General features: G+C 39.7%; 1 protein-coding gene across 1 annotated transcript in view; it reads left to right on the top strand.

The window, feature by feature from the left end:
• Positions 1-15,074, top strand: part of LOC143405198 (nicotinamide phosphoribosyltransferase-like) — a 43,558-nt gene that overhangs the window by 22,185 nt on the left and 6,299 nt on the right. Inside the window, 1 exon segment of the mRNA XM_076863573.1 lies at positions 2,325-2,473. Coding sequence (XP_076719688.1) covers positions 2,325-2,473 — 149 coding nt within the window.

The following is a 15,074-nucleotide window of genomic DNA, read 5'->3' as shown; positions in this document are numbered from 1 at the left end:
ACTTTTTATGTGAAAAGATGGAGGGAGATGTGCAAGAAAGTCTGCAGTGGAAAACTTTGAATATAGAGATCCCCACCAGCACATTTAATTGCTGTTGTCCCTTTCCTTCATTTGAACTGACAGGTACTTGTCCCAGTGGTGGTTAAGTATTATTAATCATACCTGCCTTGGAGACACCCTAGCAAGTACCTTCACATATGCTTCTCCTCCTTCCAGTGAAGGAACATGGGTAATGTTCTGTAACTTATTTCAAAAATCTGTTAGCTAGGGACTCTTCCCATTGCCTACGCCTCCCCCTCATCCTTCTGATAGTCATCTGTGTAAGCTGGGTTTTGTAATCAGGATACCTTGAACTTCCCTCTAAAAATCAAAGCTTTTTGGCTTTCCCATTTCTTCTTCCCCCTTGTTTTTTAAACAAATTAGAGAATCAGCTTAAAAACTTTCTTTTTTTTTTTTTTTTTTAACTAGATGAACAAGAATACTGAGATACTCTGACATTGTTGAAACCTTAAACAGAACAGTTAGAATTGAGTAGATTTGTGTCAATACAAAAGTATTCATGGAATATAAGAAAAATAAAGAAACTTGGCTTGTGGCGTAACCTAAAAAATAATACTTGATTTCTTCATATTGGAGGTGTTTCCTGTTTTTAGAAGCAAGAATTCATCTAGCAGTTTTGCTTTGTACATATGCTGAATTAGATACCTGTATTTTGACAAATGAAAAATCTGCTTTATTTGAAACAACTCCTTTCTCTTCTTGACCATCTGCCTCACTCTGAGACTTTGCTATTTATTCTTGTGTCATCCAGCCCCCTGTGTTCCACTGTGTGCTGAAATGAATCTGCTTATTTAGGAAAAGAGGCAAAATCTCTTTTGTATTGGCCAGAATACTAAGTACTCATCTTCTCTGTTGGTTTCAGTTAGGGATTCATTCTCGACTTGGTGTCATTGAATCTCTCCATTGGAGTGGTTCACTAATGATATTAAAATAATATTGAATTCTGAGTTGCCAAGAGGAATATTTTTCTGAAGTTAACATATTTTAAACATTTTCCTTCCCAGGCTTATGATATCTTTTTATTTTATGCATAGGTCAACATTTTTTTCTTTGTTCCCCATTAGCTATCCTATTATTCTTCTTTTGGAACTCTTTTCTCTACATTCATTGTAATTTCCAAGCCTTGCAATTTTGGTTCAGAGGCTTAATAGAAAACATTGATTTTATGTAAACTTATGAACAGATTATTTTTTAATTATATAAAAATATATATATAATATATTTCAAACATATACACATAAAATATTGCAAAAGCACTTGCACATTGTAACACATGATTCAGCTGCATGGTCATGATGAGAAAAAAATAATTAAATCCTAATGGCATAATGACTTTAGTTAAGTTAGATACCTTGTATATGAAATAAGAAAATATATTCAACAAAAGATTAGTATCTTAAGAGTGGTATCTTGTCAATTCATTTCTAATCAGGTTTCCTGTTTGTGTAAATCTGTTCAAATAGTAATTTTTCCCCAGTTATAATTTCACATTAACAGAAAAATTAACTTTAGCACCAAATCATTTAATTTTTATAACTTTTGGTGAAGAAACTTGACCTGAAATATAGTGATATTAGATGATACTATTTTTTGTCATTTCCTCATCATTGTGCTTCTGGAACACAGTAAAATCAGGGGACAGATCTGAAACTATTTTTTCTCCATATTTTATTAAAATCATTTTACCCTTTATCTGCCTGTTTCCTTTTCTTTTCCTCCCTCTTTCTGCTCTACTCTTTGCATTTCTCCCATACTAAAATTCTCTTTGTTCATAGCCTTCTCAGTGAAAGATAAATATGAATTCAGGGGCTTAAGTACTTTTTTGGGTTTGTATACAATAATAAAGACAACGAGATTGGATTTGTGCACAGCCTAAAGAATCACTTTAAATTGTGTATATTTCCATCTTGATTCTTCTAATTGAAAACTATATTCTTCTAGTACATTAAAAAAGGAGAATTTAGATGGGTTGGAATTTTTAAATGAAGTTCATTTCTTAATGTGGGTTTGTTAAAGGTGTGCTTGGGTTATTTTTGGTCTTACTTTTGCAAAGTCAAAAACAAACAAAGTCAATTTCAGACTTGATAATTCAGGGGAATGTGGTAGATTTGTTTTAATAATCCACATAAAGCTATTAAACTTGCTAATAATAGTGTGGAGTCCTGAGATAGTGCAGAACATCATCTGGTGAAAGAAACGGGGGCACACAGGTACACCTGTCCATTCTGGTCCTTCTCCATCTTCTCCTGCTTCTTCTTTTTCAGATTGAACACAGGCCTGACACATTTTACATTCTTCTATTCAGCTATGTTACCAGTCTGCGCTCACTTTTTTTTTTTCTTGCTAAGTCACCCAAGCTGGCCTCGAACTCGCAATCCTCCAGCCTCAGTCTCCCGAGTACCTGGGATTACAGGTATGTGTCACCACCCTCAATTTCCTCTCTCCTTCTTCTAACAAAGCTGCCAATCTTCAGTCATGTTGTTCCTACTGATGACCTTGTCTAACCCTAACCCTCCCTGAACAAAAAAGGCTGGCCGTAGAGACAGGAGTAACTCCTTTTCTGGGTCATTCAGGCCACAGTCCAGATGGCTTTGATGATCAAGTGACAAAGGGAAACAAGAGTTGATGGAGGGCGACATTCTCCCTATTTCTGGGCCGAAGCCAGGGAAGCTGGCAGGCAGATCACTGCAGGGGAGGGAAGAGTGGCCACAGTGAGGCCTTATGGCCCCGGGAGCTTTGCATTTGAGAGACACCTGCAGAGCAGAGCAGCAGAGTTCCACAGGAACATGCGCAGCACTCTCAGCAGTGGTGGGGCAGGACTTCATGCAAGCTGCCCCCAGGCATCTATGAGAAGCTCAAAGGAGAAGAACAGAAGAGAGATGTCCATAAACACTCTGGAGGCCTCCACACTAAGAGCTGGCCCTTGGGGAAATGTCACAGGGAGCAGGGTGAAAGCTAGAGCCAGCCACACAGGGGATCCAATTTACTCCAAGGCAACCTCACTTCTAACTCCACGTTGGGAGATCTGAGGACAGAAGCAATCAGTTCACAAAGCCCTGATGATTGTTCCTTGAATATAGGAGCCAGGAAAACACAGGCAACCCCAGAGCTTGAGATTTCTTGAATTTCTATACCCTTTCTCCAGAGACCTTTCCAAGGTTGTTCTCTATAAGAAAAAATGAGAGTGCCTCACGCCCTGCGGGGGCCAGCAATTCTGTCTCTATGCTAGGGCAGCGAGGAACTCCACGTTTGTGTTAGCCAAGTTGGGGACAATTAGAAGAAAAAGGAGAACAGTTTCATTCAAACTGGAAAAGTTGCTGCCCATGCTTCAGTGTTTCTGGAAACAGGGGTACCGAAGAAGTGTCACTGGGAAAAGATGTTATGATTGCCATCCACATCAGCAGAGCACGGTGCAAGCTGGTCACTTCAGGTGTCGTTCATTTTCAGTCGTCCAAACACCCAAGTCCAAAAGTTGCTCTCCTGCACCCCTCGGGTGGAGAGAGCTTCACAAGCCACTGATACCTCGTTCTCCAAGCCAAGAGCCGGGCAGCTTGCTGAAGTCGTTCCTGGCACATTCAGTCCAAACAGTCCCGCTTTCTGTTTCAACAGTGGTATCTGAACACAGTTACTCAATAGACTCAATTGAAGAAATGGGTACACAAGCAAACTACTTTCGCATTTTTTTAAGTCTGTGACAAGGTTGTTTTTCTGGACAGGAACACTCATCTCCTTTCCAAACTTTGTTGCTTTAAAAAGTGTGTAACAAAATAATAATAATAACAATAATAATAATAATGTGATATTTTATCTCACTCCAGTCAGAATGGCAGCTATTATGAAGATAAACAACAATAATTGTTGGCGAGGATGTGGGGGCGGGGGAAAGGTACACTCATACATTGCTGGTGGGACTGCAAATTGGTGCAGCCAATCTGGAAAGCAGTATGGAGATTCCTTGAAAAATTGGGAATGGAACCAACATTTGACCCAGCTATCCCTCTCCTCCATCTAAACCCAAAGGACTTAAAAACAGCATACTACAGGGACATGGCCACATCAATGTTTACAGCAGCACAATTCCACAATAGCCAAGCCGTGGAACCAACCTAGATGCCCTTCAGTAGATGAATGGATTTTTTAAAAATGTGGCATATATACACAATGGAATATTACTCAGCAATAAAAGAGAATAAAATCATGGCATTTGCGGGTAAATGGATGGAGTTAGAGAAATAATGCTAAGTGAAGTTAGCTAATCCCCCAGAACCATATGCTGAATGTTTTCTTTGATATGAGGAGGCTGATTCATAGTGGGGTAGGGAGAGGGAGCCTGAGAGGAATAGACGAACTCTAGATAGGACAAAGGGGTTGGAGAGTAAGCGAAGGGGTAGGGGGTTAGTAAGGATGGTGGAACATGATGTTCATCATTATTCAAAGTACATGTATCAAGACAGGAATTGGTATGAATATACTTTGTATATAACCAGAGATATGAAAAAATGTGCTCTATATGTGTAATAAGAATTGTAAGGCATTCTGCTATCATATATAAATAATAATAAAATGTGTAACAAAATAATAATAATAAGCCATATGAAAGTGAAAAATTAAGAAGAAAATGTCACCCAGAATTTCACCATACAACACATCTTTCCAGCTTTCTCTCCACTCCATAATCAAAACCATAGTTTACATAGTCTTAGCAACAGAAATAGTTTTATTCTTTTTCACTTAAACGTGTACAGACCACTGTTTTCCAAATAATCACAGTTTCTCTATTTATACTATTAGTGAACATATAATATTCTGTGGAGCTGGTGTTCAAGTCACCCACTTACCATGCCCTTTGCTGAAAGGGGGTCATTCTTCAAGGTGCATCTCCAGTGCCCACTCCTGGGTTAAACGTCACACAAATGCATCAGTCCTCAGTGAATGTTCCTCCTTCTGAACATAAATGCCTTCTCTCTTCATTTTGCCAGACTCTGGCACAGGTTTCCTTGTGTTTTGTTTGTTTGTTATACTTTGGGTTGAACCCAGGATCACTTAACCACTGAGCCAGTCCTTTTTATATTTTATTTAGAGGCAGGGTCTCACTAAGTTGCTTAGGCTGACTTTGAACTCGTGATCCTCCTGCCTCAGCCTCCCAAGCTAATGGGATTATAGGCTGTGCACCACCGAGGAAGGTGACCTTGCACTTTTTAACATCTCTACACATAGATGTGCTGTTCCTCTTTCTAGATACTGATAATCTCAAGAACAAAATTAAATCTTTTCAACTCTAAATCTCCCACACTGGGCAGAATATCTGATCTTGTATGGTGCTCATTGGAAAAATGGAAAAATTAACAATTGGGAAATTGAGAGTCATCATGAGAGTCCTTCATTACAAGTGCTGGGGCTCAGAAAACAAGACCCCAAACATACAACACTTTGACATTCTACAAGCTTTGAACTAAAGGAAAGCCAAGGTCTCTCTGATCTTTTCCTGCACCTCTACCCTACCTCTAACTTTTCATTCCTTCCTAAATCCCAAGAAGGGGCTCTCTGTGAATTCCCCTATCTACTGAAGGCCAAGTTCCCTAGAAGACTAACTCACAGGAAGAAGACCAAGTGCCTTCATATTTTATGTGGCTCTTGTGTGTTTTTATGTTAATAAATTTGTATACTTTTTCACAGGTTCATGTATTATCAGTTATTTTATAGTCTCAAATTAACAAAACTTCAGGAGGCGAGTAGTTTCTTTCTCCCCTATTCAAGCCACAAAAACAATACTTCTCTGGGTAAGTCCAGCATAAAAGGAGCTTATTAAAATTATGTATACAACTGACTAATATCCTAGGAATTCAAGTTCTAGTTATGAAACCTGTGAGAAATAAAAGCATATGTCCACAAAAAACCATTTATTCAAGAATGTTCACATCAATCTTCTACAGAACAACCCCCAGATGGAAAATAAACCATATATGCATTAACAGGAGAGTGGATAAACTCACTGTCCTATGTACACACAATGCAATACTACTCAGTAATAAAAAGAAATGAGCTGCTGATACACAAAACGACTTGGATGAATCTCAAAAACATTATTACATGGAGTAAAGAAAGTCAGGCAAAGAAGACTCTAAGAATGAGCTAAGCAAACCTGTGGTGATAGAAATGTTACTACCATGTGTATTGACAAGCAGAGGAAAACCTTAAACCTTACCCAGCTTCTAGGCACTAGAACACAGTAGCCACAACTGAATTATGACTACTATTCCTTTGGTACTTGGAAAACACCCCAACATATCCATTGAACAAAACCTATTAACTGCATAGGGACATCTCATGGAGAAAATCTCACGGAAAGCATAACCATGTTTCTAGGTCACTCAGGAGACTGAAGTGGAGAGTGCAAATATCACAAGCCAGATCTTGGGAGGGCAGCTGAGATGACTGTGGGTCCCTATAAGCGCTACTGGATTTCATTTTGGTGTCCTTGCTGGGATGTGGCAGAGAGTGGAGTGTGTACCGAGGGATTGGAGGCAGAGACAGGATACAACCTGGCTATCTTAATCTCCACCAGGCTCCTGCCCTTCATCAGTGAGTGCCTCTGCTTGCCCCTGTGGCTCCTGGCAGCTGGAATCATGTGGACTTTGTCTGAATCTGGAAGCTAAAAATGAATGGGTCTCGTTGCCTGAACTGAAATCACTTGAATGAACAAGGACTGGGTTCGCGATTTTTGCCCAGGGCTTCACATCCACTTTTCTAGTACCAGGAAATGGACAGAAGTGGAGGTTGAATAATCCTTTTTTCTTCGTGTTTTATATATGAGCCTATCATTTTCCCTAATGGAAAGACTTAATATCTGCCAAGCCTGTGGCTTTGGAGAGGCTCAGTATTATCTAATGACTGACCCATGAAACTCAGCTTGACTTGCAGTGAGCTAGCCAAGATGGAGGTCTCTCCATCTCCCCAGAGGGAGAATTTGCACGAGGTCTAACTTGCCCAAGAGTCTTCAGGTGCTAGGCCATTGGCATTTCCCATTACCTCCCTGAACAGTTGACCCAGCTCAAGCTACATTCTACATTCTCATCTAATAATCAAATAATTGTAAGTTGTTTTAACCTCTATGATCCTGAGCTTACTAATTTATAAACCTTAGGTAGCATCAACTTCAACCAGGTATAATTCAGATTAAGTAAAATCATGTAAATATAGCATGACTAGAAGATAGCACATCCTTCCTAAGTACAGGTAACTAGTATCAATGTGTTAACAGGAAGAAGGGCAGCAATGAAAGGAAACATTTCATGTGAATGCACAATCTGGTTCCTGAAGAACATTCCCAAATCTGTCTAATAATAGCTTTTATTAGATTCCCTCTTGAGGATGGTCATAGTGTCCCAGACTTGTAATCAAATTCATACAGCCCAGCTTGGCTGTTCCCGTGAATGACATCAAGACAAAAATAAACATCACCGTAGAACAATAAAATCAGGAATGGAAAGACAAAACTCTGTCAAATAGATGGGTTGCCAAACCCCATCCCCATACGAATAGGAAAAGAAGAACTCAAACTATCATTATTGGCTGATGACATGATTCTATTAGAGGATCCAAAAATTCCAACAGAAAACTTCTAGAACTAATAAGTGAGTTCAGCAAAGTAGCAGGATGTAAAATCAATACCCATAAACCAAATGTATTTCTATACATAAGGGATGAATCATCTGGAAGAGAAATTAGAAAACTACCCCCATTCACAATAGCTTCAAAAAAAAATACTTGGGAATCAATTTAACAAAAGAGGTGAAAGACCTACATAATGAAAAGTATGGAACATTAAAGAAATAAATTGAAGAAGACCTTAGAAAATGCAAAGATCTCCCATGCTCCTGGAAGGCAGAGTTAATATTGTCAAAATGGTCAAACTACCCAAAGCGCTATACAGATTCAAAGCAATTCTAATTAAAATCCCAATGTAATTCCTTTTAGAAATAGAAAAGGCAACCATAAAATTCAAAAAATAAGAGACCCAGAATAGCCAAAGCAACCCTTATTGAGAAGAGTGAAGCAGGTGGCATTACTATACCAGACCTTAAACTATACTACAGAGCAATAGTAACAAAAACAGCATGGTATTGGCACCCAATAGACATGTAGACCAAAGGTACAGAATAGAAGACACAGAAGCAAACCCATATAAATACAGTTATCTCATACTAGACAAAGGTGCCAAAAACATACATTGAAGAAAAGATAGCCTCTTCAACAAATGGTTCTGGGAAAACTGGAAATCCATATGCAGCAAAATGAAAATAAACCCCTATCTCTCACCATGCACAAAACTCAACTCAAAGTGAACCAAGGCCCTTGGAATTAGACCACAGACCTTATGCCCAATAGAATAAAAAGTAAGCCCAAATCTTCATCACATCAGATTAGGCCCCACTCCTCTGACTTCCTTAACAAGACTCCTAAAGCACAAGAAATAAAATCAAGAATTAATAAATGGGATGGATTCAAACTAAAAAGCTTCTTCTCAGCAAAAGAAACAATCAATGAAGTGAAGAGAGAACGTACATTTTTGGGAGCAAATTTTTGCCACACATACATCAGACAGAGCACTAATCTCCAGGATATATAAAGAACTAAAAAAATTTAACATCAAAAAAAAAAAAAAAAAGACCCAATCAATAAATGGGCTAAGGAGCTGAGCAGACACTTCTTAAAAGAAAATATACATTCAATCAACAAATATATGAAAAAATGTTCAACATATCTAGTAATTAGAGAAATGCAAATCAAAACTACTCTAAGATTTCATCTCACGCCAGTTAGAATAGCAGTTATCAAGAATACAAACAATAATAAGTGTTGGCAAGGATGTGGGGGAAAAGGCACACTCATACACTGCTGGTGGGACTGCAAATTGGTGCAGTCAATCTAGAAAGCAGTATGGAGATTCCTTGAAAAACTTGGAATGGAACCACCATTTGACCCAGCTACCTCACTCCTTGGTCTATAGACCCAAAGGACTTAACAACAGCATGCTACAGGTTCATAGCCACATCAATGTTCATAGCAGCACAATTAACAATAATTAAACTGCGGAGAATAAAAGAGAATAAAATCATGGCATTTTCAGGTAAATGAACGGAGTTAGAGAATGTCATGCTAAGTGAAATTAGCCAATCCCCCCAAAACCAAAGGCCAAATGTTCTCTCTGATAAATGGATGCTAATCCCTATGGTGGGGGCATGGGATGAGTGGAGGAACTTTGGATGGGGCCAAGGGGAGTGGGGGAGGGAGCATGGGAATAGGAAAGATGGTGAAATGAGACAGACATCATTACCCTAGGTACATGTATGATTGCACAAATGGTGGGACCCTACTTTGGGTATAGAGAAATCCAAAATTGTGCTACATTTGTGTATAAAGAATTGCAGAGCACTCTGCTGTCATGTCTAACTGATTAGAACAAATAAATAAAGTTAAAAAAAGAAAGGAAGAAAATGAAAAAACCCATCCCCACTGATGAAAGAAAATGCAATCTTACTGATTCCAGACAATTCATTTGCTACTTGTTTAAAATTTAATTTCATTTAGGCAAATTGTCCAATAGCTTTAAGATTTCTCTTCATTTCTTCTCCACTTTCCAGACTTAGGGGTGATTTTCATCTGTGAGATGGAGTTTGGGGCATGTGCCTCCCTGGCATTTAGGGATGGAGACTGAGGAGGAGCAGCTGGCATGCCCAACCACCTGAGGCTGTGACCACTGGGTTGGCATTACTCCACCCGAGGCTTCTTCAAGCATGGAAACCTCCTCACAGTTCCGATGTTCTGAATCGTCTCCCTTCTTTCCTAAAATTCAGCTCTTTTGATTTCATTTGGGACAGGATTGAGTTCTTCAAATTCCTCTATCTTTGTGGATAAAATTTGCATTTTTCTTCAGGCTTCAACTTTTGATCCTCCAACCATTTTTTTTTAATTCAAAATATTTATTTCTTTCAAACACCTAGTTCTTGGAATAAAGATCTCTGGCATTCAAAATGATTATTACATCTGCTACAGATTTATAGAAAAATATAAATGATTAATTAAAATTCAAAGTCATGACAGGCACGGTGGCACTCACCTGCAATCCCCGTGGCTGAGAGGGGCTGAGGTAGGAAGATCAAGAGTTCAAAGCCAGCCTCAGCATAAGCAAGGCGCTAAGCAACTCAGTGAGATCCTGTCTCTAAATAAAATACAAAATAGGGCTGGGGAGGTTGCTCAGTGATCGAGGGTCCCTGAGTTCAATCCTTGCTATACCCACCCCCTCCAAAAAATATTCAAAAGTCCTAAGTTGTACTCTTTGGTTCACTTTGTATCATCTATATGCTACAGGCATCATCTAGGAAAGCCCTTTCTTCAACAATAAACAGAAAGTTAAAAGAGATAAAATTAAATCACACCCCCATTCATATCAAAATATGGCTTACTGCAAGTGCAGTGATTTCCGTACACGCCTCCTGCCTTCAATCCAGAGATGGTCCAGCAGGTGGTCCAGAGAACATCGCCTTGGCATTCCCACATATCTTGCTCCACTTCAACAAGCCAGGAGCCACAGGAAAGTCCCAGAGTTCTTTAAATGGAATCTGGAATATGCAGAAGTAGAGGAGAAGTGGGGCAGGGAATCTTCCATACTCATTTCCAAGATAGGAGAATGGGCTATAATGGTGAGGACTTGAGATGGATAAAAGATTAGGAAATATCCCAGAATGTAGAGGTCTTTCTTAGGTGTTCAGCACATCTTGGACCTGCCCTGATCCTTTGTGTGACTGTCAAGGGTATGGCAGAGAAAGGCTTCCTGTTGCAAACCAGATTGTCAGTTGGGGGGTGGTTGGGACTCTGGCTGTGTTCTTACTTGTTCTTCTCCAGCCCACCTCCCTCATGCGATGTGAGAGAGTTTGCTGTGAACTGAGGGCCTTTACTGCCCAGCTCTATTGTCCTGCTACAGGTCTCAGAGACTCCTAAATTTCAGGCTGATTCTCTTCTCCAAGGAGCCCACGAATCAATCCAAACTCAGAAACTGCAACCGTGTTTTAAGAATGAACTTTATTTGAGGGGAGGGTGTGATCCCAGGAATTGTGACTCAGGAGACTCAGGTTTAAATAGTTCTAAATCCGTATTTCAAGTAAGGCTTCTAGGGACTGTTGAATATCAAGAAGGAACAAGGAAAGGGAAGAAAAGAATACAAAAACAAAACAGAAATGTACCTGGAACTAGAATCCAGTAACCTCCTGCTATGCATCTTGAGACTCTGGGCACCATGTGATTGCAGAGTCAGCCATGCCTGTCATTCTGGTCAAAGCAGGGAAGTATAAAAAGTTCCCTGTCCAGACAGCAGCTGGAATTGTATAGAAATCTTTCTCCCTTGATGGTCTCCCAGCTGTTTTGAAAAGTTGGTTTCCTTGTAATTTTTCTTTTAATTTTGCAAGTCTATGGATCACCCCACTGTCCACAACCCAACCTTCTCTCCATCCCTTTTCAGTAATAAAGTCTTCTGGAAGGCAGGACACAGAACTGTCAAGTCTACCTAGGAAAGTCCTTGGGAAGGAAGATCTCTGAGTACCTGGAGTAGAGTCAAGATGTGAAGAAATAACTCCTGACTCTTTCTTCTGTGTTGCTAGTCTACAGCTCTCAAGATTTAAATCTAACGAAATGTCCCAGCTCCAACATTCACAAAGACAGAAGCCATCTGCTGGACCCTCTACCAGAGGTCTCTTCAGCACTTAAAAACTTCTAACAGGGAATTGGTGGTTATGCTGGGAGAGCTGGGAAACATCAGCTCATATAAAATTAGATTTGACCTGAGAGATGGTTCCCAGCATCTAATCCATCGCCTTTGATGTTCTGAATCCCATCAAATAACACATCGTTTTCTCTTCCTGGCTCTAAAGTCAGTCTCCTCATCAGAGAAATGAAAAGACCTGTGTTTTGTTAAGAACTTTAAAGTTCTTTCCCAGCAGGTGTGGTTAACAGACTGGCGGACGTAGCATGCGTGAGTTGTATCAAATGCTGCAGCACTTGAACCAGGGAGATTAGCTGAGTTCTCACTTTGAAAGATGCCACCCAGAGCCATAGAATACTGAAAAACACAATGCCTGCCCCTTATAGATGAAGAGACAGAGGACCAGAGAAGTCACAGGACCTGCCCAAGGGCATATGGGTCAAATCCCCAAGCTAAGACTTCATTCTGTGTCTCCAATATTCCTATGATGTCCTTTTTCATATTTTTATAGTGACTTCTGATACCTGGGAAAGTTTTTGACTTAGAACTTTCACAATTCAAGGAAGAGAAAATTTCCTAATTTGGAGACAGAGAAAAACTTTGATTTCAAACTTAGGTGACTTTTCCTGCAAGAACAAGGGAAAGAGATAGATCAGGAGGAGGGAAATTCTGTGATTTCTACTGAGTAATTTTTTTTTCTTTTAGTAATTTTCCCAAGCTCCCATAATAATTACCAGGGTTAGAACTGAGAAAAAGAGGTGCAGCCTCTGTCAAAGAACACAGAGTTTCATTCCAAATCTCATCCCTTTGATGTCTTCCTATTTTCCCTGGTACTTCTAGTCTTCTTGCTCCAGGTGACATACTTGGGCTATACATTATTCCCTCCAAGTCTGGATTTTCAATTAGCACATCTGACAAAAAAAGCTCTAGTTAATATCATTTATTCACTCAATCCTTCATCCATCAATCATTCAAAGAGTATATCATGGGCTTTTGTGCTGCACACTTATCTAGGTGATTCTAAAATGAACAGGGCTCAATCCCTGACCACACAGTCACAAGGAGAGAAGGAAACAAACATGAACACAACTAATCTTATCACTGGAACTCCAAGAAAGCAGTAGCTAATTTTGCGGATGGGTATTAAAATGAAGACTTCATGGGAAAAAAAAATGATACAAGAACTGAGTTTGAAATATGACTAGGATTCTAGTTGATGAAAGATAAAAGGTCCAGATGAGGAGAAATAACTCCAGGCAGAGGCTAAAATCTAACCAAATTGGAAGTAAAATCCAGAGTTCTCAACATGATCTTTAAGATCATCATGATCTGGGGCCTAACTGCTCACTCTGTCCTATCTCGTCTCTTTTATCTTTGGTTTATCACAGACATGAGGGTTAGAATCTTCTAGTAACTAGAATCATTTATGTTGTTTCCACTACAGGACATTTGTGCTTGCTGTTCTCTCTAATTAAAACATTCTTCAAGTTCTACATGTGACTGTGATAATACCAGAATTTAAATCTCAACTCCAATGCATCATATGAGAGGAGTGCTATAATCTCGATTTCACAAATCAAGAACCATTCTGCAATGGCTCTATAACCTAACCACGAACATACGACTATCCAGGGAAGTTGCCGCAAGTTGATCCTAGCCAGTCTGAACCTGCAGATCCAGCTCGTATGCCCTGTCTCACACAGCCACACGGCCTTTCTTAACTATCTGAACTGATTTTATTTACTTATGCATTACATGTTTCAGATAATTTGCACTAATTCAGCTGGGATCTCGTCTGTCTTATTCATGACTACATCTTCAGCACCTAACACAGAGCCCAGCCTACAACAAGCACCTAGAAAACATTTTTTGAATCAACGAATGTACAGAAGCTTAGGAGAGAAAAAGTGTGCAAAAAGAAGATTAGACCAGAAGACTAGAGGAATGAAACCAAGGGAGTTTGGAGGGAAGGGAAAGGGGAGGTACTGAACAATGAAATAGATCACGTTGTGTTTTGTGCATGTACAAATATGTCAAAATGAATCCCACCTTGTGTATCACTATAATACACTAATAAAAACATTTTAAAAGTATTACAAGTAATACTACTCCTGGGTAAGGAAATAGTAAGGACACTTAGTTACTGGTGACTTCTGAGAACAATGCATCTGTTTTTATCCTTTCACTCAAAATAAGGATAGAATTGTTTGGAACATCAGACAGGTAAAAGCAGGTACAGTGGCTAAATAGTAAAGTATTGGGGGAAACTGAGGGTTTTGGGGGTGGAAAATCTTTGCAATGTGCCCCAAAATTATGAGAATGACTAGTACTCCTGACCAAAGTGGCTAATGGGTATCCCTTTATGGAAGTCTTTTCCACAGAGCATTGATTGTGGAACAGCCAGAAAATAACTTCCTCAAAGGTCCCCATGGTGTCAATTACCTAGGAGTCCTCTCTAGCTGACCAAGCCTGGATAGACACAGCAGATGGTGTTAATGAGCCTGAAATGACTCAAGCTATTTCTTCATTATGCTGCCTGCCAGAAGCTCCCTCTTGGCCACAGGTCACTGATCTCTTCCCAGTCAAGTGCCAGAGTGATCAGTGGACTATGTCACCTCATCTGGTGGATTTTCCAAGATGGCGGTGGTGAGGTGGATTTTCCAAGATGGCGGTGGTTCTAGGGCAATGATGGCTGCTCCTGGTCAGAGATTGCCAGGCATGATTCACACCTGCTTGCTGCCCTCCCTGGGGGCGGAGCCTGAAATAGCAGGTGGAGATTCTGACTCACAATATGGTCTTCCTACAGCTCATCACACGTTCTTTCTCCAACCTCTGAAAGGAAGCCACATGATTTAGTGGTTAATAGTTCTAGCTTTCCTGACAGAGACTTTTTTTGAGCCCTTTATAGGTATCATGTTATTAAACTTCAAAGCAACTCGAGGTTATGGATACTTTATTATTCCCATTGTGTGAATGAAGAACTGAGGGATAGAAAAGTTAATAACTTCTTCAATGTATTACAGAAAGCCAGTGGCATAGCCTTTGTTTCTCAAATGTCAATGCTGGAATTCTTAATAACTTTAATTATTGGGCTCTGTTGACATGTCCATGACTTTCAACCTCTTCCAGTACGCCCTCATCTGGGATTCAAAGGTACATATGACTACCTCTCAACATAGTTGCTGGATTGGGGAAAGATTTCTAAAGCGTACTTTCCTCTTTTCAAAAGTAGTGTTTTGTAACATGGAAACTTCAA

The sequence above is a fragment of the Callospermophilus lateralis genome, chromosome 7 (assembly GCF_048772815.1).
Source record: "Callospermophilus lateralis isolate mCalLat2 chromosome 7, mCalLat2.hap1, whole genome shotgun sequence".
NCBI lineage: Eukaryota > Metazoa > Chordata > Mammalia > Rodentia > Sciuridae > Callospermophilus > Callospermophilus lateralis.
Note: the sequence above shows the minus strand (reverse complement) of the source record. Positions and strands in the feature narration are given on the sequence as shown.